At 35.9% G+C, this 27,644-nt stretch overlaps 1 protein-coding gene and 1 long non-coding RNA gene across 7 annotated transcripts in view; one reads left to right on the top strand and one right to left on the bottom strand.

The window, feature by feature from the left end:
* PARP8 (poly(ADP-ribose) polymerase family member 8) overlaps positions 1 to 27,644 on the top strand; it is a 172,775-nt gene that overhangs the window by 54,388 nt on the left and 90,743 nt on the right. The window contains exon 1 of one of the 6 annotated variants that reach the window (XM_072824662.1): positions 3,810 to 3,877. The exons of the other annotated variants lie outside the window; for them this stretch is intronic. Within the exon in view, the coding sequence (XP_072680763.1) occupies positions 3,825 to 3,877 (53 nt within the window). The 5' untranslated portion in view covers positions 3,810 to 3,824. Of the gene's footprint in view, positions 1 to 3,809; positions 3,878 to 27,644 lie in introns of those variants that run through there. 6 annotated transcript variants of the gene reach the window in all.
* LOC140632546 (uncharacterized) lies at positions 23,473 to 27,002 on the bottom strand. Its single transcript, XR_012030148.1, has 2 exons — positions 26,928 to 27,002; positions 23,473 to 24,062 (listed from the first exon to the last, which is right to left on the bottom strand). It is a non-coding gene; the product is annotated as an uncharacterized lncRNA (long non-coding RNA).

Below are 27,644 nucleotides of genomic sequence, written 5' to 3'. Positions count from 1 at the left end.
AGGTTATTGGAGATTGTAGGGTATGAGTGGGGCACATAGGCTGATAGGAGCCTCCAGGGAAGGACCCAGGCCTTTAATCCTGTGTAGTCTGATGTTAGTCTCCCTCCAGCTTACTGTGCCTCAAGTCCTGAACCTGTCCAGTGTCTTAGGGGGGCAAATGGCCTCTCCTTCTTGAGATACATTCTTACAGGGTAGCCCACCACTAAGCTTTTCTACTCTTAAATTACTTAACACTTTTCTGGCCCCTTCTCTTTTTTTTGAAAGTGTTAGAAATTTTCTTTCCACTGATGGCTCTCCTTTTCTTCCTGTCCTTGTGAATTTATATGCCCCCTCACCTTCCTTTACTGTCATTTTGGTAAGGGTTTATCAGGAACTGAAAATCATTGGTCAGCTAGTCACGTCCAACCCAAGCAGCCTGTTAATTTTTGACCTATGGCAGGTCCTCCTCTTCAGTACCTCAAAAGACTGCAAGCAGTAGCATGAATTCAGCGAGGCTAGTGCAGTAGAGCAATGTCTCACGTGTTCTTTATGAAAGCACCCACAGTTTTTGTTGCCTTTAGTAATCTCTCCATATAATCTTTTTTCATTATTATTCAAGTATAATTTGCTCCATATTATCTCAATGGTGGATCAGTTAGGTAGGAGACAAAATGCTCCTACACAGCCTGCCAAAATAGTCATTATGGATAAATTTCATAATTTTGAACACATTTTTATGAATTCGCTTTTAGTTTTATGATTTTTTTTTTAGGAATTTACTCATACTTCCATGAACTCCTCTATTTTGGGAGAAGAATGGAAATTGCATTTCACACTTATTTGGGGATCTGTCAGTGTCCTCGTATTCCTAAAGACCTTTCCTAAAAATGAAATATTGCAAATAGAAGTTACCAAAATTGGTCATTTGATAAGGAAAAGATCATATGATTAATTAAAATTTTTAAATGTTTCTTTTTTTAAGATTTTATTCATTTGTTAGAGAGAGTGCTTGAGAGAGATAATGGGGTGGGGGAGAGGCAAAGGAAGAGGGATAGAGATTTTATTTATTTATTCATGAGAGACAGAGACATAGGCAGAGGGAGAAGCAGGCTCCATGCAGGGAGCCCAACGTGGGACTCGATCCTGGGTCTCCAGGATCAGGCCCTGGGCCGAAGGCAGCGATAAACCGCTGAGCCACCGGGGCTGCCCAAGGGAGAAAGAATCTTAAGCAAACTCTGCACTGATGGGGAGCTCCATGAGGTTCCATCTCACGACCCTGAGATCATGATCTGAGCTGGAACCAAGAGTCAGACGCTTAGCCGAGTGCACCACCCAGGCGCCCATAAAATGTTTCGTTTTAAACAAATATTCAGACCACTACGTTATAGTCAAATGTTAACAAGGGGAACAAGTAAATGTTAAGAGAATAGTTTTAAAAAGCTAGTATTTAAATAAAAATACATGTTTAAATAAATTAAGTAAAAATAGCATGTTTAACTTTTGACTTACGTTAGCAAATTCCTGGGCCAGCATGTAACTGGAAATTTTAACTATAAGGTCTTCACAGCACAGATAGGTACAGAGCTGCTTTCTCAGTCTTGTGTAATGCTCAAGAGCAATGCAGGCTTTTTTTATCTGTTCTTTAAAAATGAACACTATATTAGATTTTTATTGTGAGTTTTTGGTTCCCAGCTTTCTACTTGTAATTCCATTCCTCTTTAACGCCCACTTGTAAAAGCACATCTGAATGAATGAAACTGACATTGTAGCAAGAATCTCAAATTTATTATGCCTTACTAAAATGAGTAATTCTTTCCTAATCTTTGCTGTGCTTCAAAATGGCTATATGAAACACTTGTGTTTACACATGGAGATTACGAATTGTCAAATGGGAGCCTTTTTTGAAGAAAGGAAAAAGCTGTTATTCCTTACATTAGAATTCTGTCAAATTACAAAGGAGGCCAGTTTGATGGTATTGCACAGAGCTTTCTAAGTGAGATAATTATATGATGTAGGATAGTTCTGACTTAATAGTTGTATCACTACAGTGAATATCATGGTTCTTTACTTGCTCATCAGAGAGTTTGATGATTAAGCGAACTAATGCCTTTGCAACACTAAGATTCTCAGATTAAAGGAATTTGGTAAAATGTTTAGTTTCTTGATACTAATGAATGTAAGGTGTGTTTGAATAACTATATTGTAAGTTTGTGATGTGGTTTATGTTAATTACATTTATTAATTCATTTGACAAATAGCAACTGCACAAGGCAAAGTGGGCAGGTAAGATCATGTTGGGCATTGTAAGAAATTTGAATTTTATTCTAACTACAAGGGAGATCATTGGAGAACTTTAAGCAGGGAAGTTACAGGATTTGTAAATAGTAAATGAGTTATATAATTTTTAAATAGATCACTTTGGCATCCCACACACAATGGGTTATTTGGGAGTAGCAAAGAGGGGTTTGGAAGACAGGATGGAGGCATTACCGAAGTTCAGGGGAAAGATGATGCTGGCTTGCCTTGGGGTTAAAGACAAGGATATGCAGAGCAGTGGATAGCTTCCAAAAGTGGTGTCAGATGTGAGGGCAGATGAGGGAAGGCAAGGAGTAATCATGATTGCATAGTTTTTGGCCTGAGCAAGTATTTAGATGGTAAAGATAAAGAAGTCTGAGAAGGAGCACATTTGAGAGTGGTAGGGGAGGGAATCAACAGCTAGGTCAGATGGGAAGTTAGATTTTTACCTGGGGTTCAAGTGTGAAGTCAGGGTAGGAAGGAGGGATTTGGGGTTTGTTGAAGTAGAGGTGACATTTAAAGCCTGGGAACAGATGATGTAACATTTATGCAGATGAGAGAAAAGGTTGCAGGACCAAACCCTGGAACATTCCATAAGTTAGAGGTCAAGCAAGATGATAGATTCAGCATTTAAAACTAAAGGAAAGGGCAGCCCGGGTGGCTCAGTGGTTTAGCGCCGCCTTCAGCTCCGGGCCTGAACCTGGAGACCAGGGATCGAGTCCCACATTGGGCTCCCTGCATAGAGCCTGCTTCTTCCTCTGCCTGTGTCTCTGCCTCTCTCTCTCTCTCTGTCTCTCATGAATAAATAAATAAAATCTTTTAAAAAAATAAAACTAAAGGAAAGAGAATAGACATAGATACTAAAAGAGGGTATGGTGTCATGGAAGCTAAGAAAGTGTTGTAAGAAAGGGAACATTATTAACATTATCAGTGCTAATGACAGTACAGTTGTGATAGAAGTTATCATTGGATTTGGAGTTATGAAGGTTGTTGATTATAATAACAGGACAGAACCTGTTATTGGCTTGGAAGAATTACATTAGATTATCCTAGAGTATGTTTGGATGCTGACAGAAATGATTTAAAAGGTAAGGAGACTTTGATGATGACAAACAGGCTAATTTCACATGTGAAGTTGTTGAGAAATTGAGAGTATAATCATGAAGGAATTGTACAGTTGTGACCAATTGAAATTAAATTTAAAATCTGGGAATTTGACCATCTGTAAGAACTTTGGTAAAACTTAATGAATATTTGCACAATTTTACAATTTCACAGTTTCACCATCAGGGTCTAACTCAGGCAGTGGTTTGCAGTCATTAAGGATCTAGTACATGTGTCAAGGGAAGTTGTGTGTTTGGGGGCCCTCTTACTCTTCTATTTTCGGTTCCTCAGACTCCAGGGTCTTTCCATTAGCGACTTGGCTGCAGTTCACAAAAAGCCCATAATACAATTGGTGTAAGTGGGAAGTTTTGTCCTTCTTGTGTACGTCTTTCAGGTCTGTTCTGAGACCCAGGCCGTTTTCACTCATTCTTTCCTTTTGGGGCAGGATGGTATTCCTGTTCCTGACAAGATGGAAGATTGGAGAAAGACAGTGGCAAAGGTACATTTACCACCTGCCTTTTATTTTATTTTATTTTATTTTATTTTATTTTATTTTATTTTAATTTTTTTACCACCTGCCTTTTAGAGGGTGAGCCCAGAACCTGCTATACAATACTTTTGTGTTTATCATATTGACCAGAATATGATGATATCATAATTCCTGGATACGCAGGGGAAACTGGAACATACAGCCTTGATTTGGGGCAGGCATGTTCCAAAAAATACCAGATTTCTATAAGAAAGGGTATGAATAAATATAATCCCTGATACCACAAAGGTCTGTATTTCCTTGAAATAGACCATGCATTTGAGACCATCTTTCCTCTCTTCCTCGCCCTCACCCTAGCTATCGGACATGGATCTCTGATATTGAGAAAATGGCATCCCTTCCTCCTAGCTGAGCTGGGCTAGGATGCAAGGCTTACTGGGCAGATAGCGTACAGGCTAGATAATGATTCTCTTGGGAGCCCTTAGCCTGGAGCCCTTTTGCAGTGCACAATTTGCACAGCCATACATGGCAATCCTGTTTCCTTGCTCTGACATCTCTTCTGTGTCCTCTGCTACTTGTGGGAAGAAGAGTAACGTAATGATCTAACAAAGTGATTCACATGAGGTAAAAATAATTGCTTTTTTACTGTCCTCGGGTTATGTATGAAATATTTTCAAGTTGGGATAAAACCCTTAACTTCTCTGTGTGCAAAACTTTTCAATAGCTGTTTTCCTGGTTTTAAGCGAAGTCACTTATTAGGTTTTGTTAGGATATTGCAGCAGTGGGTGCCTCCCATGTTTCAGAAAACATGCCATGTAAACACCAGTGGGTCCAGGAGACTTGGCTTTGGTTTTTTTTGTTTTTTGTTTTTTTGTTTTTTGTTTTTTTGGCAGAGGTAGTGTTAGCTTTTGTCATGCAGGCATACTCAGATGATTTATCGAAATACGAATATTGGCCAGCTGTTTCAGAAGCATTAAGCTAATTGTGGCTTGTATTATAGTCCATGCACTCAGTAATTTATCTCAGAGTACAGAACTGACTTTTTTTTTTTTTAAAGTAAGCTTTACGCCCGGTGTAGGGTTTGAACTCCCGACACTCCAGAATCAAGAGTGGCATGTTCTACAGCCATGTGCCCCCAGAACTGTCATGCTTGAGAGACCATTCAGTTCACTGAATCTTCCCTCCTGTTTTTCTGAATTCCTGGAGTCAAGTACCTGTGACTTCTTAACCAGTTGTATTGTTCTGTGCCTTCCTTTGTCTGTGGTTAATTCATTCAGATGGGTAGAGTATAGTGGCAATAGCTTGGCCTAATATGGGAATGAGATTGATAATATTTCGTGGCTGAATCTTTCTCCTTCTTTGGTAACTTTTTAGGTATTCTTTTTTTCAACACAATCGGGTCTTATTTTCGCGAGAATGAGTGAATTCATAGAAAATGTTTTCTCCCTAGTGAAAAGAAAAGTTCTTACTGGATGATAAGAAATCATGCCTTTGTATGCGACATATAATGATTAAATAAAACTGCTAAAGCTGTGTCCTGTTTTCTGTTTATCTGTATCATGTTCTGAAACTTTTGTAGCTTTGGAATAGTATTAAGGAATGTGACTAAGTAGATGAATCAGCTTTTATTTTTCATGTCCAAGCTGTTCCCTTTTCGTTGTGTCCAATTAAAATATGTTAACAGTTTTCATAATGAATGTTTTCAGTGTAATATTTGAAGGAGGAAGGACAGCTGGACTGAACAGGTTTTCATGAAAGTTTTTGGGATTACTGAAATCTTTAAAATTACAGGCATACCTCGTTTTGATTGTGCTTTGCTTTATTGTGCTTTGCAGATATTACATTTTTTACAAATTGAAGGTTTGTAGCGACCCTGTGTTATAAGCCCATTGGGATCATTGTCCCTCTATCATTTGCTCACTTTGTGTCTCTCTGTCACGTTTTGGTAATTCTTGCAATGTTTCAAACCTTTTCATTGTTATTATATTTGTTATGGTGATCTGTGGTCAGTGATCTTTGATGCTACTGTTGTAATTATTTTAGGGAGCTGTGAACTGTACCCGTTAGATAGGGAACTTTCTGGATAAATGTGTGTGTTCTGACTGTTCCACTGCCTGTTCCATATCTCTCTCCCTCTCCTCGGGCCTCCCTTCCCTGAGACACAGCAGTATTGAAGTTAGGCCAGTTAATAAGCCTGCAATGGCCTCTGAGTGATTAAGTGAGGGGAAGAGTCACATGTCTCTCACTTTAAATCAAAAGCTGGAAATTATTAAGCTCAGTGAGAAAGGCACATCGAAAGCTGAGGTAGGTCAAAAGCTAGGCTTGCCTCTTGTACCACCAATTAGCCAGGCTGTAAATGCGGAGGAACAGTTTTTAAAGAAAATGTACAACTGCTACTCCAGTGAACACACAAGTGATAAGAAAACAAAGCAGCTTTATTGCTGTTTATAGAGAAAGTTTGAGCGGTCTGGATAGAAGAGCCCCAACATTCCCTTAAGCCATAGTCTAATCCACAGCAAGGACCTAATTCTCTTCAGTTCTCTGAAGGGTGGGGAAGGTGAGGAAGCTGCAGAAGAAGAGTCTGAAGCTAGCAGAGGTTGGGACAGGAGGTTTAAGGAAAGAAGCCATCTTCATAACATCAAAGTGCGAGGTGCAGCAGCAAGTGCTGATGAGGAAGCGGCAGGAGGTTACCCAGAAGATCTAGCTGAGGTCATGAACTTGGCTACACTAAATGGCCGGTTTTCAGTGCCCATGAAACAGCCTCATGTTGGAAGAAGATGCCATTTAGGACTTTCATAGCTAACCAGGAGAAGCCAGTGCCTGGGTTCAAAATTTCAAAGGACAAGCTGACCCTCTTGTTAGGGAATTAATGCAGCTGGTGACTTGAAGTTGAAGCCAGTGCTCTTTTCCCCTTCTGAGTATCCTAGGGCCCTTCAGACTGATGCTCAATTTACTCTGCATTCTGTAAATGGAACAATACAGGCTGGATGACTGCACATCTGTTTGCAACACGGTTTACTGAATATTTTAAGCCCATTGTTGAGACCTCAGGAAAAAAAAAAAAAGAGTTCTTTCAAAGTAACACAGCTCATTGACAGGGCACATGGTCACCCAAGAGCTCCCCTGAGGGAGGCGTGCTACGAGGTTAATGTTGTTTTCATGCCTGCTAACTCGGCCTCCATTCTGCAGGAGTAATTTCAACTATAAGTCTTATTATTTAAGAAATACATTTCGTAAAGCTTTAGCTGCCATAAGTAGTGATTTCTCTGATGAATCTGGGCAAAGGATACTGAAAACCTCCTGGAAAGGATTTATCATTTTAGATAGATAGCTTTAAGAACAGCCCTGATCTTTTAAGGGAAGAGGTCAAAATAACAACATGACCAGGAGTTTGGAAGAAGTTGATTCCAGCCCTCATGGATGATTTTGAGAGAGGTTCAAGACTTCAGTGGAGGAAGTAACTGCAGATGTGGTGAAAACAGCAAGAGAACTAGAATTAGAAGTGAAGCCTTAAACATGTGACTGAGCCACTGCATCTCATGATAGAACTTTCACAGATGAGGACTTCCTTCTCATGGATGAGTGAAAAAGTAGTTTCCTGAGATGGAATCTGCTCCTGTTGAAGATGCTGTGAAGACTGTTGGAATGACAGCAAAGGATTTAGAATATTACATAAACTAAGTTGATAAGTCAGTGACATGGTTTGAAAGGATGGATTCCAATTTTGAAAGTTCTCCTGTTGGTAAAAAGGCTATCAAACAGCATCTCATCTACAGAGAAATCATTCGTGAAAGGAAGAATCTGTCGATGTGGCAGGCTTCATTGTTGTCTTATTTTAAGAAATTGCCACAGCCACCCTAGCCTTCGGCATCTACCACCCTGATCAGTCAGCAGCCATCCATATCAAAGCAAGACCCCCCATCAGCAAAAAGATTACAGTTCACTGAAAGCTGAGATGATGGTTAGTGTTTTTTAACAACAAGATATTTTTAAATTAAGGGGTGTACAAAGTTCTTTTAAACATAATACTATTGTACACCTAATAGGCTACAGTATAGTGTAAATATAACTTTATATGCACCGGGAAATAAAATTTTGTTTGCCCTGCTTTATTGCAATATTTTCTTTACTGTAGTAGTCTGGGCCTGAACCTGAAATCTTCAAGGCATGCCCATATGAACATTTGTTTTTCTCTGCCATTAATTTCTAATGTAAGGTGTTGGAAAACCGAAGTTCTATAGTTAATGGAAGAGTTTCAAAGTAATTGAATTTACCATAAGCCAAATGTATTAATAATATTAAAAGATGCTGTGGTATAGACTTCTGTATGTTCACTAAATTCCTGCTTGGGCACACAGCTAGACTACATTTTCCAGCCTCCCTGCGCAAGGTATCATCATACACTTGCGTTCCAGAGAATGGAGTATGGATGGAAGTGATGTATGTCACTTCGAGGCTTTACCAATGAAACTTTTCATGACTTTCATGCACATTTGTTTCTTGCACGTGTGGGTTGAGTGCAGAGGAGGATGAAGCCTTAGAAGATTGTTTAATAAGCCTGGACCCTCACTGACTGGAGCAGGATCTCCTGCTCTTCTCCATATTCTGTGTGATACGTATGAGAAGTCAATGTCTGTTGTATTAAACTACTATTGATGTAGTTTGCAGCCATCTTGGGACCTTGGAATCCAGCTGTGTGTTTGGGAAGAAACAGGATTTAGTGAACACAAGACATTGCCCCTCTCATAGATTATGTGCCCAAATGTTCAGGCATGGATGTCTTGTGTACTTAAAGATTTTACACTTCTCATGTTATCCTAGACCTTTCCTAACCCTTAAGAATGATGTGAGTGGTGTACTCAATAGGTAGGAATGTTTGGTACAGTCTAGCAGCAAAGAGGCATTTCAGTTCACTCTAAATCATGAATATTTCTGCAGTGGATAATTAACATTGGTAATTGTATTGTTTTATAGCCAGCTTACTGGAATGATCTGTAATGTGGCTTGGCAACAGTCAACAGCTATCAGATGCCATTTGAAATAATTTACTGATTAGAGATAACTTATTATTTCTTGCCCAGCCTTTTCACTCTATGAATGTTTAAGTATATTTTTGCCTCTTAAATATGGTAATAGATTTTACTTTACATGCAAATATTGGCAATAAGCTAAAAATTCCTTTCCTTTGTGAGTCAACTTTCAGATGCCTTTAATGGATGATAATTTTTTTAATGTTATCATTTAGTTCTCAGATGCTTGTTTTAATAACTTCCTTCAGAGTCCTGAAGTGAAGTCTTGTCTTAGGAAGCTAGATATTAAATTTCTCCTTCTTGCACTCTTGCCCAAGGGTTTTGAGTTCTATATATTCTCTACTAGGAATAGGTTGTTTTCTTTCATCTCCTAGATTAAATAGTTGCCTTCTCAAGACTTTGGGGTGATAATGATAATCATAATGACAATGATAATGATGATTTGACATTAATATGGTTAAAGTGTTTGGATAGCAAAGGCCAGGGGCCATTCTCTTTGAAAAGAAGTGATGGTTTGTTCCTGGCTGTTTTATATTTAATTTCATTTATGTAGTTTGGGTTTGCATGAATACTAGGTTCTTGTGGCACTTTCTGGCTCTATGGTATCAAATAAATCTGTTAACCTCTATTTGCTTTCTTATTCAGTCATACTTATAATGTGAGAAACTATGAAGACCTTTAAAGCTCTATAATAGTGTGATCCATTGAATTTATGATTCACCCATAACAGGTAGTGAGTACCTTTACACTTGGTGGTGGTAATCCTACAATTAGAGGTAAGACTAAATTCTTGAGGAAGGAAAATAACAGAAAAATGAATGAGAAAAATAAAGGATATAGAAGAAAAAACATGCATTATTGGAGAGTATTTCCAGATTTCCCCAAACAGGTTTATTTCTATTCCTTATGAAATTTAAAAAAGAAAAAAAAAAAACCTCTTTATGAGGGAGGGAAGGAAATTTTAAAAGTTTTTCTTCTCATTCAGAGTTAGTTTAATCCTGGAGACATTGAAATATTTTTAAAAATTTATTTATGGGGAATTTAATTTCCCTTTTAAATTTTAAGTAGAGGATTTCAGTTTCTCCAGAAGAAATTATTCTCTTTGGGTCAGCTTCCATCTGTGCAATGGCATGCCTATAAATATTCTTCAGAACTAACTGTAAAAATTCTCAAAAATATGATTGTCTATTCAGATTACATGCCTTTCCTTTCTGTGTTTGGAATGAACAAATATGTAGCTCGGTGAAATTGATTGTATGTGTGAAAATGGATTCTTTACTTTTACCTACCTTAATAAGCTTGCAGATTGCTAACTTTTCAGTAGATGCATTTAAAATACATTATAGCTAATCAAATGTTAAAATAAATTATAGCTAATCAAATGTGTTTTTGTGTTTCCTTTTAAATGACACAGTTCATGGGCCAGCACAGCAAAGGAAAAAAAAAATCAGTTTAGTTACCCTTTACTGAAAACAAGTTGATTCATAAAGGAATTTGCAGTTAAATGAATTATATTGACAACGTGATATGTTAGATAGGTGAGAATCACAATCATGCCCATCAGAAGCCACTGTCCATGACATATGGTGAAATGTTAGGTGATTTTTCCCTCTTCCAATCATCTGCCTACAATTTCATTTTTCATTAATGGAAAATATTATAATCATGTTACATGTTTTTAATTTTTTTGGTAAAAGCAATACATATTATAATTTTGGCTGCGTATCACACTCTTTTATTTAATACTTTTATTTTGATTGTAGAAGTTTTTTGATTGGAATAGTAGCTTAATATGAGGTAAATGAATGTAGTTGTTATTTATAAAGAATCTTATTTTATTATTATTTAAAACTTATTTATTTATTTATTCATGAGAGACACACAGCGAGAGGTGGAGACACGGGCAGAGGGAGAAGTAGGCTCACCACAGGGAGTTTGATACAGGACTTGATCCCCAGGCCCAGGATCACGCCCTGATCTGAAGGCAGATGCTCAACCGCAGAGCACCCAGGCGTCCCTATAGAGCATTTTATGTAGTGTTTATGTATGTGTGTATTAGCTAGAGGTGAATGCTGGCTGATGTCTAAAGTGGGAAAAACAATCAATGAACTATTTTATTTACAAACTATACTTTTAACAAGATACTTACACATAGGCTCAAATAATCTTACATTCGAGTCATCACTATTAATCTGGGAAATTATTGGCCAACTTTTGCATTCTAACACATTCTAACATGAACACATGTTCAGTCAGGAATGTCTCTGGAATTCAAACACAATTTCATGTGTTTACTGTTAATAATGGCTATTAAGTAAAACAAAATTAGTGGTCTACATAACACAAATTACAGAGCAATTTATTAATTTACTAATTGTTTTTTCTACCGCAGACCTTTTCAGTTGTTTATACAGTATACAACCCTGGTAATGAAAAAAACGGTTTATAGCTAAGTTAACAACAGCCGTGGAAGGTCTTAAGCCAGGCTTTCTAAACTATAATCGGTATGTTCCATTCTGTTGGTGGTTGTGTTTCAGAATGGCACTGCTAATGTTACAGGCCTTACCAGTTTGTAAGCAGTCCTGCTTAGATCGTTTTTCTGATTCAGTGCTTATATGCATTTCGTCGAATCGTGACTGTAGAAGCATCCCTTGGAACCTGAGCTGGGTATGGCTGTGCCACCTACTCCCAGGGTGTTTCCGTGCCTCTTTTTGGAAAGCTGACAGTTCGATTGCTTTATATGTGACAATTTTACAGCTATGCCGTGTTGCTTCAAGTTGCCCCCTCCCTACTTTTTTTGAATAAAGGTTCTTTTTGTGGTGTGTCAGACAAATCTGGATTTGAAGCTTCACTTTTTCTCTCAGTAAGGCGTGACATTGGGAGTGTTTCAAAGCTTGGGAGTCCCTGTTTCCTCAACTACATAGTAATAGTGAATGTATGGCTTTTTTTTTTTTTAATGATGTAATTAAGTGTGTGTTACATAAAAAGTGTTCAATAAAAATCTGTAGAATGAAGTATGTGGAAACTTTTTCATTAGCTATCTTCCAAGTTTTGTGTCTTTTTCCATTTTATAAATATGTTCTTACCCATAGGAGTACCTTAGGTTTGATTTCAAAAGCTGAGGGGGGAGGCTGTGTCTTCTCATTCAGCCACATTGATTAGCATCACCAACCGTTGTAAAGCATGTTGTATGTTGCCAATAATATTTCAATTAAAAATTCCCTCGGGAACAAAGCTCCATTTAATAAAGTTGGCTTGGGCACAGAGATGATTCAGAAAGTTCCCTTTCCCCAGTGCGGGAAAACTCACAAGGGAGCTGCTTTGTATGCTGGTCTCATGTAGACTTGCTGGCTCCTGAAAATTCTCTCAGAAGGGCGGGACCACCAAGGATTGTGCAGACAAGTCATACCCAAGTGTAAGAGGCACCGCTCAGGACTTGTCACCATGAATCATCTCTGTCCGCTTGCAGTAGACCTTTCTCAAAGGGCAGAAGCCAGGCACCTCTGCCCAAAAGAGGAAGGGTAGAGTGTACTGGGGAAGGAATTCACATCTTAGAATAATACATCATTCTGCGTTTTGTATTGTTTCTTTTTGTGGAAATAACCAAAAGAGTGGTCATTAGAAACTACTCTCCTGTGTGAGGATAAGACAGTCCCATGTTATATATATGGTAAGGATGACATTTATGGTCGTAAATCAAGATAATCTGAGATTTCTCAGGGCTTTTTAAGTTGATAAGAAAACCACAGGCACTTTCTTTGTACTAGTGTTTTGTGAGTGATAGAGGATTGCCACTATGATAGTTTTGTTAATCATTTTACCCTTATCTCTTTATCAGCAGGACTGTAGTATTTTTATGACCACCCCCCCCCCTTCTTTTAATGAACACCCGAGCTACTTCCTTGTACAAAATGCTGTAGGCACATTTGGACACGTTGTGAGTCAGCCCTGGCTCTTGTGTGCCAAATACTCCCTTCTGCTAGAGTCTGCCCAGTGCCCACGCCTACTGCTCCTGCTTTCTTCAGGGTTTGGCTTCCTCTGGAAAAGATGGACACTGATCCCACCAAGATATTGTGGACCTCTTTTTGTGGTTGTCTTCTGTGTGTAGATACTGTGCTTTGATCAAATGGGTGGCAAGTGTTTTGGTCAAACTTGTGGCAAGGGTAGATGTGGACTATATTTTTTAAAAATTAAACGCTTCAGGTAGCCTCCCTTACTTGTAGGCTTGGTTTCCATTCTTTTCAACAATATGTTAAGGCAGATCATGATTTGCACCTTCCAGTGGGCCAGGGGCTACAGATACTGCAGATACCTAGAAGAATAAAACACAATGCCTTCCACATTTAGTTTGGAAGCTATTGGACTCAAAAATGAAATGAAAATTTTGAAGAACGAGGTGGTGTATTTAAATTCTTCCACTCCTTTTCTTTTACTAATTTACAGATTTCTGCGGAAGACTTTCTATCCCTTCACTAATGGCAAGTCATGTGCCCTTGTTTTATGCTCTGGTTTATGGTGTCATCTTCCTTTAGAGCATTTGTCACAGCTGCCATTTTCATCTATTGGGGCGATAATTTTACTGTATTTTCCTTGGTCAGCCTTGAAACTCTCTGAGTTCAGGGGCTCTGTCCATTTTAATTCAGCCGTGTTGGCACAGAATAGGTCTTCAGTAATCATTTACTCCATGACTGGTTGAATGAACGTATGAGTTCTATTAATGATTGGGGGGATCTACTCATTGACTTATTACTCATCACTTCTTTTCACTCTGAGTAGGAATGTCATTTGTCTCAAGGGCTTAATATTTGCCGTATTTATAAAAGCTCTCATCTGCTTTTAAAAGTTCTCTTTTGTTTTGTAGTATTCTTAGTCATAGTAGGATAATCACTTTGAATTGCTTCCTCAGAGCCATGTTTGTAAATGTCAGGGTGGGTTAAGATGGTGCGTGTTTGAGAAGGAAGATCTAGGGACTACAGCTGGACAGACGTGACCATTGAATTTTGAATTATCTATGAATCGGCTCATTAAAAATGGTAAAAAATGGTTCTGTTGATCTTAACACTTTGAGTTCTAAGAAACACTTGTTATATCATATTTTCACATAATCCCTAAATTCACATCATTCTGATATTCTTGTTTCTCTCTAATATTCTGAGTGCTCTTTAATTGATGGCTGTCTCAGCCTCTTTTGCTTTTTTTGTCAGACTACCTATTTTTGTGTCAGGTTCTTGTTTTTGTAGGAGTCAATTTTCAAAATTAAGGTCCTACAGTTTCCTCAGTTCTTAAAACTACGCAGAGGTTTTCTTTTCTTTTTCTGTCTTTTGTTTCTCTCTCTTCCTTCCTCCCCCACCCCCTTTTCTTTCCATTTTGGCACCCACATGAAACTTTTGGGTACTCCCCTCCCAGAATTAGTCGCCTTGCCTTTCCCAAGAATGATATAAAAATATTTCTCAAAGAGAAGGTAAAACTAGTTCTTGAATATCAAGGAAACTTAATATATTTTGAATTGATCACTTCCCCAACAGAATTTAAAATGTTGCGTAACTTACAAAGTATGATTTTGATATCACTCAAAATGGAATTTTATATGAAGTATTTAGAGTTTTTCCATATTCTTTCCTATTGGAGGTCTATATGTTAACTTTGAAAAATATTTATTTATTTATTTATTTATTTATTTATTTTGAAACATATTTAATAATATGGTGAGATAAATCAAATATCTTCATTGAGGTAGAAAAAGGAATCTGAGAGCTCATTTTTATTTTTTTATTTTATTTTTTTTAAAGATTTTATTTATTTATTCATGAGAGACACAGAGAGAGAGAGAGAGAGAGAGTCAGAGACACAAGCAGAGTGAGAAGCAGGCTCCAAACAGGGATCCCAATGTGGGACTCGATCCCTGGACTCCAGGATCAAGCCCTAGGCCAAAGGCAGGTGCCAAACCACTGAGCCACCCAGGGATCCCTTGAGAGCTCATTTTTAAATATTGAATGAAGACTTAAAATATTTTTTCCCATAAATGTACTTAGATACGTAGTAATTTTATGGTCCAGTCTTATGATACATATGTAAATGTGTGGTTATTGAACATAACTCCTTCTAAAGTGAGAATCTCATTCATTTAAAAAAACAAAAGTAGATGCATTTTGCTTTCATTGCTCTGGCAACTATGAACTAAGTAAAAGTAGTTTAAATAGTCACCTCATCATTAAAAGAACCTTCCTTTGATAACTAATATCGATCTGCAAAACTGTTGCCAAATAGAGTCGCACATGTCTCTATTCAAAAACAGTGCTTTGCTAAGGAAACAATATATAGAGGAAAAGTGACTTTTTTTTCACATCAGGTTGTTAAGGACATTTCATGATTGTTTTAAATTGATTGATTTCTGACTTGGAGCAGGAGATGGTATTCTGCGTATAAATGTTAATAAATATGCTGTACAAATTCCATTAAATAATCGAGAAAATGGTAAAAACTTAATGAAAGGCATCTAGGTCAAAGGAAACCTAAGTTCTGGACCAAGTGCTCTGTAACCAAAGACAAATTGATAGACCTCTCTGCACCTTAATTTCCTTACCTATAAAATAAGAGGCCCAGATAGATGGTCCATTTTTATGACTATAATTTTATGAGTGTTATGGGAATAAATTTTATTTCTCTTTGCAGTTCAGAAAGGTAACTCTTTTTGAAATATTTCTTTTCAGTTAGGTATGAATATCACCAGCAGGCATCTTCCATCCATCTCTTCCAGATTAGCTGTCTCAAATGTTTTTCCTTCCCTTTCTTACCGATAAATTTGGACTCCTTTTTAACACTGATGACAACTTCAGTATCCTTCTTGTCACCTTGCAGACTTTAACCATAAAAATACTCATTGGTTTTAAAAGGAGAAAAAAGTATATATTAGGATTATGAAGCCTGGCCTTGAAACATTTCCTATCTTTTATTAAATGTCTGTTACCTGAACAGAATTTTTTTTAGGGTGGAAAGTAGGGGAAGAAGGGAGCTCGATGCATTCGAGAATGCAGGTAACTGTCATACCAACATTTTAAATGCCTTCTTAAAAGGAGCACACATGGGAACGTATTAACTAAGGTATTAAGAAGTGTTACTGCAAGTCTGATACTAATTAGGGCAAGCATCTGGGTATATTTCCTCTTTTGAAGTTGAAAAAATATTTTTAAAAAGCACAAAACTTAGAGTCATCAGTACAGATTGTATAAGAATTTTAACTGGATTCTGTTTGGTCTTAGTTTCATCATTTTTTTTTCTTCGTTGTGATTTTATAAATGTCAGACCTATTTTTATTTCTTAAAAAGCTGATAGGACAGAACTGAGTTTGTGTGCTGATTATTTAACCAGTACTTTAACTGATGGAATATTTATTCAATGCCAAAAATCATCAAGATATTTTTGTTGTAGTCTCAGGGTCTTCCTTTGAAAACAAAGCTATACTTTTAGAATGTGAATCAGTTATTTTGTTAATAATGATCAAAGGTGAAGTAGAACAGATGAAGAAATAACTATATAAACTTAAGCATATTAATTACAAGAGAAGCTTGTATTCTGTGCAAGAAGGGATGCCTGGTGGCTTTGACTTCTTTTGGGACAGTAACTTTTCTCTGTGGCTTCTATCTTCAGAAATATTTTGAGGAAGAAAGATTAGAATCTTGTCACAAAATAATCAGAAATTTCTTGCCATAACAAAGTACACTTTATAAGATCACAAGAGGCAAAATGACTCAGTGGAAAAAGTCAGAAAATCTAGCTCTGCTTCTGGTTCCACATGGAAATAAAGGAATCCCTATAAATTTGTTTCTTCATCTGGACAGTGAGAGTGTGCATTAGGTTCTTCTGTTTCACTCTGCTAGTGAAATCAAGATCATACTATGTATATTTGCTGTACCTTTCCCACCTCTCAAGACTTTTATCCTTTGGCCTTTAGAGAATGAAATTAAAACAAAGTCTTTGCCATTTTGAATTTTTTTTCAATTGATTTCTCTTTTGTTCTTCTGCGCAAAAGAATGAGCATGTTTGTGTGTTGGACTCGAGTCAAATGAAAATGTAAACCAGAAAAATCACAGCATTGTGCCTTTGCTTGTACAGGTGTGGCTCATGTAAATCCAGGAAGTCCGGTAGAGTTCTTAAATTTATTTATATGCTGAAGAAGATGTGTTTGTTGAACTCTGAATAAAGGATCACTAGACAGCTTTTTGTTCTTTCCATTGTGAAGATATATTTATCTAATCTTACTGTGATGGGAAATGTTCATTATCTCCTGCAGTTATTTTATTTCTCTCTCTCCCTTTTCTTTTTAGATACAGACATTAGTATAGGACTCAATGCTTAGGTATAGATTTCTTATAATCAGTTGTGTATTTGCTTAATTACAGAATGTGGCCTCATGAGTTATCCTTTCAAATATTAAAAGTTAAAATATACACAATTGTGTGTGTATATATATTTGTAATATATATACAACTTATTATCCAGAATTTCTTATTATATACAACTTATTATCCAGAATTTCTAAATCCAAAAAACTCTGAAAATTGAAACAAAGTTATTAAATTTGGCCCATTCACAAACTGATCTGAACGGACATGAGTTTATTTATAGTGGGAACGGTCATGCCTGTCTCTAGATATATTATTGTTTTTGATAAGGTGTAAGATGTGCACTCTATTACCTTTCCAAAATATGGAAAATTCTGAATTTCAGAATATACGTGGCCACTGGGGTTTCAGATAGGAGACTCTGATCCTTAGCATCTTGATTTTCCCATGAGATTATTAGCATGTGAGCGTAAGAATTTTGGTTTCTCATTGTTACTGGCAGTGGAAATCATGTGATAAAGAGACAATAATTTAGCGCTTGCCCCTAAAAAAACTGGAACTAGACTTTGGAGAAATAAACTACATACAATATGGGAGAGAATCTTAACAAACACAAAACATGCCATACATAGTACTTATCCATAAAAGTTAGTGCATAGTACTTGTAATTTTTAAAACCAGTTTTGTGCTTGCTATAAATACAAATAGGGTTTTATACCGTTTTGCTAAACATGTTTAAAAGAAATTCTGAATAGAAATAGTTGATATGCAGACTGATATTTGCATAAAAACTAATTAAAGGATGCTTTGGAAATGTTCAGTATATTGTTGAGTAATTTGGCTTTGGAAGACAAAGTAGTAAAAATCGTTTTTTTAAATGATAAATGCAAGCGACATACAATAGTTTTTACTCAGCAGATAGTATCTTCTTTCTTTTTTGGTAACTATAGGAATGAAACTGAATAAGTCACACATAACAGTGCTTTTGTATCCTGTGACTTACGGTCATAGAAGACTGATTTAAAATTGACAGAAAACTTGTCTCTGATATCACAGATGGTGTCTATTAGACTCTTTGGTGGGCAGCTTGATTAAGAAAAAAACTAAAAATTCAAATTGCTAATGTCAATACTTTATGAAAAAAAAACATTTTCTTTTGCTTGAAAAGTCTTTCTAATCTTGAAATAGTTTTTTAAAAGCTTTTAAATGATTCCCTGATTGATTGACTTTATCTTAAAAGCTTTTAAAGGATTCCCTGATTGACTTTAATTTAATACTTTATAATAAGTGAATTTTTGAAAGATTATATTAAGCTTTAATAGTATTTATATTTAAATTTTAATTACACTATATTCAAAGATAGACATAATGGTGGTTAAATAATTTAGAAAATGACTTATCAGTTAGTTACACACAACCTCACAATCTGTTATACCAAAAAAGGTATTTTGTCAATATCTATGGTGGAGTCTAATATCTTTACTATCATTGTCCATCTCTCATCATGTGAGGCTTCATTTTAATATTCAACATGGTTACTTGTCCTACTTGTCACATTCCCTACAGTTCCCTACAGATTTATTTCTCCAACTTGTTCATCTGTAGTACTCCTCAATTTCTAGTGTGTTCTCAAGTATAAATACACATAACCTCCAGAAGTTTTCCTTAAATGACCCTGTCCCATTTGGAGCATTTCCCTACTTTCCTCACACTCTGTATATTAACTATTAGAAGAGTTTCTAATGAAAAAAATAAACTTAAGTGTATCATGTTATGAAAAGTAATTTCGGAAGCGTTCAGAAAGTCTTGAGGGAATGTATGATATGATGGTATTAAATGTAAAAATATAGATAAGAGTGATATAAAGGCTTTTAACATTGAACTTTATCTTTTTTTAATGGAAGTTTTATTTAAGATCTCATTTGGGTATTTATCTTTTTTTTTTTTCAATTGGTATATGTGAAATTCATAATAATTTATAAAGGATTTCTTGAGGGTAGAAATGGGGATTGGGAAATCTCATGACAGAAATTTTATTATTTTCCTTCTTACTGGCCCTCTTAAGAAAAAGAAAGAGGAAAAAGAGAAGAAAAGACCTTATTGATGCTGTAGGAATATCCAGTTTTTCATTTGCTTTGGGTTGTCACTAGATGGTTAAAGTGATGATTCTTACATATTCAGCTTGTATATGATAGCATAGAAGTGAATTGTTGCTGAAGATCACACAATTGTTTTAAACAATTTGCAATCTGTCAGTAATGTGTTTACTGTTACATAGAATTATATAAAATTGATTTTTTTCCTATTTCATGTCTTTAGAAATGTGTAATTCTCAACCAAATTGCACATGTTCCCAGGATGTTAGTATATATTTTCTTTCTCAGATTAACTGAAAAAAAAAAAAAAAAAAAAACCGTTAATGCTCACTCTCTCTCGTTCTGTTTTTCTCTGTAACCTGAAGAATTTCTTCATTGACTTATCTGAAGCTAAGAGATTTGCCTATTTTTAGAAATTAGAGAAGTGACTTTCCATGGGTGCTAGAGTTTTCCCATTTTCTTCAGTGAAATTCATAGTGCCAAAATCAAGGATGCCAAAGACACAGATTGAACCATGCACTGCCTAGAAAAGGAAGCTGAAACAGTGTGATATTTATGCCCACCCTAAATCCAGACTCTAACAAGATTATATATGCAGAACCAAGTGTTAGACAAATCTATATTCTAGAGCCTTATTATCATTAGTATCACCATAATGTATCACTATAATAGAAATTAATCATGAACAGAAGGATTTGAAGTGACTGGAAGAACATTTTTATTTTTTTATTTTTTATTTTTTGGAAGAACATTTTTATAAGCCAAATTGATCATTGCCTCTCTCATGTGGTGGTGCTATAATAGGATTCAGTGTACATTTGTTTGGTTCCTAGGGAGCTATCTCAACAGAATATTTTCTGTAATTTATTTAAACATATTTGCATGGCCTGCAAATATTGAAATTTCAAGACCTTTGAGTACCCTTTACTGTTTGTTCAGATTTTGTAATCAATGTTGCAAATATCAAATGTAATATTTTCATGATTTTGAGCATGTTGAATTAAAGATGAATGTCCTTGAACCCTCTGCATATAACGTATAAACACAATGTGACTCCTTTGTTCTCACTTCACGACATTATACAGTACAATAAAATTCCATTACAATGATTTGCTTCATACAGACACATTACAGACCAAATAATATCCCTTAAAATATTACATATGTAAAAAATCTATTCCATGAGGGAAAGGCAAGTGTTATTCATTTCTCCTAAAATCAGACTTACAAAGAGACTTTAGTTAATTGGATTTAAGTTATCTTTGGTAAGACATAAACTACTTCTTACTCTACCACATTTTAAGAGTCACTCAGTGTACATGGCAAGGAAGCTATATATATTTTTTGAGCACCCCTTAGGATGCAATATGCATATATATTGAATATCTGAGGCACAGCAGTGAATAAGATATGGAGAGAAATTAGATCTAGTGGGGGAAAAAAGCATTGATTTGATATTGACCCCACTTATAGTTATGAAAAGTTTTAAGAGGGGTTCATAAAGGGCCCTATGACAGTGCTTAGTAAGGGGTCTTAATCTTATCTGCATCAGATTGGACAGTGAGAGGTAAAGCTGAGGGGGAGGGCTCTTGAAAAGTAAAAATTCTGATTCCTGATAGATGTATAGGATTTAGCCAGGAGACATAGAGGTGTTTCCCCCATTTTATTGAATATATGCTTATGTGGCTTGTGAAATACAATTTTTAAATTAATTCTAGTAGTTTTTCTCTGGAGGTACATTTAATATTAAAATATTTATTCCAGAAGAATTTGGAAGAAAAGAAAGCAAACACTGTCAGCAATAACAACCATAAGTGATCCAAAAATCTCCCCAGGAAGCATACCCTTATACCCTTCTCCACTCCCAGCAAAAAGCCCTATACAACAGTAAATACATATTTTAATAAAGATATGTAAATCCAAATTTTTAATAAAAACGAAGTCACAGTATTATTAGATTACAGTTTTATATCCCCTTAAGTGTCTGCAGACCTTCGTAATAGGTATACCATTATTTATTTAATCAATCTCTACTTGTGAACCTTTTAGTTACCTCTAACTTTCTTACAACCCAGAAATATTTTAAGTGAAGTCTATTGAATTTATAAACGTAATCATTTATCACCTACATTTCAGAATGGAAAGACATTCATTTGTCAACTCCAGAGCTTTTTTGCTTATGTTTGCATACTAAAGATGGTTCAAATAAGAATTGGTGGTACAGATATAACTTACCGAGATATTTATTCTTTACTGAAAAAAAAAATCAGTCGCAATGCCATGAACAGGAATAATTTGCATTATGATCCCTTGTTGTGGTTTGTTTGGGTTTTTTTGTTTTGTTGTTGTTGTTTTCTACAACTTAGCTTTTGACCTTGCAGGGTATAAAAATAGCTGAACTAATCAGAAGCTCCTTTACGATCAGAGAATCTCTGCAGGGTCCAGTGTTTCAGTGGAAGACATTCAGTATCTTTTTTGCTCATTTTTTGACAGTTTTTCTTAGAATCATAAGTAATTTACAAAGGCAATTCTTCATAAGAAAAAAAGCTGCAACAAGAATACTAATTGGCCATAGAGGCCTCCCTGAGTTTTGGAACTATAAGCCGTTGAGGTGATTGATAGAATTAATTTCTCTCCAGAAATTTTTATTAAAAACTTTGGATTGGATTCTTAAAAGCCTATTTTTTACTCCTCTAAGGCTAGGAAAACAAACCAAGAAACTCTCCAACACATTTCATCTTTTAGTACCTGTGTTATTGGGTAAATTTCTGTCTGGTTGAGGCGTCTAATATTTGCTAAGATTCTGGTCCTCATTGAAAGAGACCTTTCTCACTGTCTTGTCACTTTGGGAGCCTATCAGCCAGGTTTCAGGCCAGTTTTCTTGGGGGAGATTTGTAAGCATAACTTACACATGTAAAGTCAATCCTTGTCCCTCAGTAGTTGTCATCCTTGATTAAATGAAAATAATTTTCAAATATGATTCTAGGGGTAGCTTTGGTTACACAATTGATTTGTCCAGTAATACTCTGATAAAAAGAGAGGGTAAATTCTTATTGAACCTATGAAAATAACTATATGGTCATGAAAAGTAAGGACACTCCTTAGTTTTTAAGTTCTGGAGCGATCAGTGAGAATCAGATGCTCTATTAAAATGTTTTGTTTCAGTTTGAAAAACCAGTGTCTACCAAATTGAAAGTTAGGTATAGCTTAAAAGGGAAAAAAAAAAAAAGGATGAAAGTCTTCCTCATACATCCATTAGAAAAAAGGTACTCATCCATTAATTCAGTCTTCTGTAATTCCTGTTTCATTGGATCTAGGGGTCAGCAGAGTCTACCCTATGAATTCTTCTTCCACAGGAAAAATCAAGTTTAGTGTTTAGTTTACACATATTTTCACAATTGGTATTATACTTGTAACTACTTTGTTAAACTGCCACCTTTCCTTTGCTAAAACATATTTGCCTAGCTCTTTTTGTGTTATATATTTGTTACTTTGAGGCTATCTTTTAGTTACATATTCACTGGCTTAAGAATGAATTGCATTTGTTAATTGAATATCTAGTAATCAATTAACTCTGTGGTCAAAATATGTCAGATTTAAATACAGTTCCCTTGTTTTCAAATAATTATACTTTCCACATTAATCTTGTGAGAACAAATCATTTTTCAAAAGCTTAATGAAGAGTGAAAGGCTAATTGATTGCAGTAAGCACTTAGAAATACTGTTCTAGGCTAAAAGTATTCCCACTCTTGTTGAGTTGCTGACTTCCCAAAAGGGTGTAGTCCAGAAACAAACATGAAGAGCAGTGGCTAGGACTAGTTTTCCAAATCCAACTTTATATACATATATACATATTGAAACAAAATAACGAAACAAATGCCTATCCTATGAAGGACTAAAAAAATCATTTAACTAGGCGGAAAAAAATATAACCTAAAGAAGATAACCTTATCTTTGACAAACAGAAAAAATCATAAGACCTGTGAACTTGCAACTTTTGTTGTGTAGTATCTAATTTATTACAATTGTTTTTAGGTCACAAGTTCTATAAATGTATGAATATTACTCAAGATCCTAAGTAAATCACTCAAGTATATACTTTGTAACAAAAATCATAAAATTAAATGAAGGCTATATGTCTATTAGTTTTAATAGCTTGTAGATGTTCACATAAAAACATCTCAAGCGGCTTACTAGGTATGTGTACAAGTTAGGATGATTTTGGTTGTAACAAAAAGATATATTTTAGGCTGACTTAAAACAGCAAAAGGGGGGCGTCTGAGTGGTTCAGTTGGTTGAGTGTTCGACTCTTGATTTTGGCTTAGGATCCTGGGATTGAGCCCCATGTCAGGCTTCTTCACTCATAGCTTGGAGTCTGCCTGTCTCTCTCCTTCTGCTCCTCTCCCTACTCAAACACTCTCTCTAAAATACATAAATAGATAAAATCTTAAAAACACAAACAACAAAAGGAAAGTTATTTGTTCCTTGAAAAGTTCATTGATAAGGAGATTTAGGTTTAATTTGATCAGGGCTCTGAGTCCACCTCTGAAATTTTCTAGGCTTTACCTTTCTCTGTTTACCATAGGTGTTAGAAGTCTACCAGCAGAAACTTACATTTGCTCAGCAATTTTCTCCCTGGGAGAAGAATTCTCTTCCTGAAAATCCATGGAAAATGGATAGTGAAGAGGTCCACTGCAGAATTATTTTGTATCTTCTCCTGGTTGAGCTATGGGAAAGGGGAGGGAGAGAGAAATATGTTCATCGATTGCCTCCTCTCATTACACAAGCTGCTTTCTTAGGCTTATCATCATCCCTGTAATCCTCTGGACAATACCAGGAAGTAGATGTTATCTCACTTCACAAATAAGCAGAAGGAGGTTAGCCAATTCTTTTTCTCAGGCTCACATGGCTTGTGGAGACATATTCTGAAGTCTGTGCTCTTCAGGCTATAAGCTAAATCATAGTTGTTAAATAATTTTGTGAGGAAGTTTATTCCAAGTTGGAAGGTCAAAGGATTTATCCACTTACTAATAAATATTCATTCCATAATTAGTTAACAGTATTCCTACTACATACTAGGTATATGGTAGTTTCTGGGAGGTTAAAGTGAAGAAAAGTGAAGTGCCTTCCAATGTTCTAGATTTAGTGGGGGAAGCAGATGTTAGTGTCATGCAAATGAGTGTAAAACTACACGTGGTAAGATTTGTCTGAAGTCTGGAGGGCTGATCACAAAGTTTCTGCCTAGGAGGTGACATTTGAGTTTAGAGCTGAAGAATGAGAATGAATTAACAAAGCAAGGAGTGAGAAGAAGGGAGGGCATTTCAGAGTGGGAACCTGGCATGTTGAAGTGAAGAGGTCCTTTTTGTTGGAACCCAGAGAGAACACAGGACAAGTTGGGGTTGAGACAAGTAGATAGACTAGATCCTGCAGGGTCTTCAGGTGGTATTAAGCATTGTGCTTGATATCCATAAGAAATTTTCTTGGAAAGAACTGATCTTATGTATCTTATGTATCTTAAGTATCTGAGAAGGTTGCCGAGATAATATCTTATTAGTATTTATTGCAGTTATCTCTGAGTATTTATAGTATTTTCTTAAAACATGTTTTCTTGCCTCAACAAAGCTTTACTTCATTTTTAGAATTATTTTATCATATTTCCAGTCCTGGCGTGTTGTAGCAGCTTTAAACTTTTCATAACCATTTATAACTTGAACTTAGATTTAAAACAGTGAAGGTAAAGACATCTTCATTTTAATGAATATTTATCAAAAATACTTACCAAAAAGAGTGTTGAATTAGTTGCAAATCAAGCAAAGGAGAAAAGTCCAGACATTAAACTTTGGGGAGGAAATATGAAAGTAATATTTATATATAATTAATTTAATGTTGGTGACTTGGCATGTTCTATCCACTATTCAGGTCTTGTTGAAATTGCATTTGTGACCTCCCTTTTGTTTTTTTGGTTATAATGAAAGAATTAGAAACAGAACTTTGTTTAAATATGCAGTTGACTCTTTCCTTTGACTAAGCAATATAAAAGAAAAATTTTGCTCATAACATATGGCATATTAATATCCTAAATAAAGCATGCATCTGGGTTACTAATCAAAGCTGGACTTAGGTCCTTTAAGTTCATCTCTGTTGAGAAGATGGTTTACTTAAAATTCTAAGCATTTGACCTTTAGTATAATATTTAAGCATGAAGTTGCTGACTCAGTCAATTCCCTAAAACTTACACAAATGAACACCATTACTTTAATCATCTTACATCACTTACTGAGCCTATAACTTTAAAAATTATCAAAATAAGCTTTGAAAGTAGAAACATATGTATTGAGTAACTTAATGTTTGTTTGGGCAAACATCTTCACCCTTTTACCTTTGTAAAGGGTAATATAAATTCTCCTCTATCAACAGTTTATTTCATTGGCAGGAAAAAAACATGTCTTTTCTTCTACAATGAGAGCCTAGTCCTCATGTCTTGATGTTGAGTTCTGTATAAGAAGGGCAGGGCAAGTGTATATACATGGTTGTCATTAGAGGCCTTGTCTAAAGCCTACATGCTCCTGGCATGGAATACAAGATGTCGAAACAAATCCCTGCTCAAACATTTTCTGTACCACTTCCCTGTTGTGTCTAGTAGGAGAACTGACATTCCTTCTATACTTTCAAGATAGGAGTAAAGATAGATTTCAAGATAGGTTAAGTAAGGACTTTCCTATATAATGCTCTCCTGACAAGTAAACTAGTAAACTAATGATCAGTTTGAAATGCAAACATTTCTACTTGTTTATATTGAAACTGTGATGCTTCCATTTTTTGGAGCATCTCCGAGATCTTCCCCTACATTGTGTCATTGAATTTCAGCTCATGCTGTCAAGACTGGCAATTATGCAAGAATCACCTTCAGTATGTAGATTTGAAAATGAGAAATACAGAGAATACATATGATCTGGGCATTTGGAACCCACTCTGTTCTGTATATCACAAAAAGCCTGCGAAGAGGATGTGATGTAAGAGCCCGACACTTACATGCATAGTGTATGGAGTCACAGGGGGACTTTTGGGTACCAACCAACATTTGCTGATTTTCATCATTTCAGCACTTGCTGAAGTAATATGTATTCCGTCAAGAGCTGTCATGGTATATCATCCAGTAATTTTGGGAAAAGATATGATTTGCTCATTTATTCAGAAACTATTTTTTGAGTGATAGGTTACTGTGTCAAAGCCCTGGGAATCTGAGGATGAAAAGGTTTTGTCTGTACTTTCAGTCTAGAGATGAAGGGGGACATAAGGGAAGAAGCACCCAAGTCTGCCTGGGTTGTTGGAGAAGTTTCATAAGGAAGTTGTCCTTAAGACTGAGTCTCGAAGGGAGAGGAGAGTGTTCTAGAAAACTAAGTCTATGTGTAAGAGTAATAATAATGATATTTATTAATGAAGCAGCTAATGTTTATTGAAAACTTTGGTGTACTTTGTTTCTTTTTTTTCTTCAAAGTGTTCTACATGTACTAACCTGTTTACTCCTCATAGCAAGCTTAGGAGAAAACTGCAAATACAAAACTGAGTTCAAAGAGTGGTAGTTACTTACCTAGCCCATAGTCATGAGAAGCCAGATTTCACATCCAGAGTCTGGGGCCATTTTCCTTTGTGTGAATAAAAAGACCTGTTTTAGAAATGGTAGAACTTGAAGTTGTTAGAAGTTCAGGCTCTGGGTATTTGGCAGGGTTTTGGCTGGTCCAATAGTCAGGGGTCAGATCGTGAAGAGCCTTGCAAGACATGCTAAAGAATTAGTATGAATTTTGTTGAATCAGTATCTATCTTTTTTTGGAAACAAGGTCTAGAGCTTATCTTCATCAGAATCACTTGGGGTGCTTTTTAGAAATGCACACTCCAGGTCCCTCCCTTCAAATAAACTAAATCAGAATTTCCCTGCTCCAGGGGGTACCTGGATGGCTCAGTGGTTGAGCGTTTGCTTTTGGCTGAGGTTGTGATCCTGGGGTCCTGAGATCGAGCCTACTTTTCCCTCTGCCTATGTCTCTGCCTCTCTCTGGGGTGTCCCTTGTGAATAAAAGAAGAAAAAGAAGGAAGGAAGGAAGGAAGGAAGGAAGGAAGGAAGGAAGGAAGGAAGGAAGGAAGGAAAAGAAAGAAAGAAAAAGAAAGAAAGAAAGAAAGAAAGGAAAGGAAAGAAAAAGAAAAGAAAAGAAAAGAAAAGAAAGAAAGAAAGAAAGAAAGAAAGAAAGAAAGAAAGAAAGAAAGAAAGAAAGAAAGAAAGAATTTCCCTGTTTAAGAAAGTGGCCAAGTGTCT

Source organism: Canis lupus, chromosome 4 (assembly GCF_048164855.1).
Source record: "Canis lupus baileyi chromosome 4, mCanLup2.hap1, whole genome shotgun sequence".
NCBI lineage: Eukaryota > Metazoa > Chordata > Mammalia > Carnivora > Canidae > Canis > Canis lupus.
The sequence above is the reverse complement of the archived record's forward strand: the minus strand, read 5'-3'. Positions and strand labels throughout refer to the sequence as shown.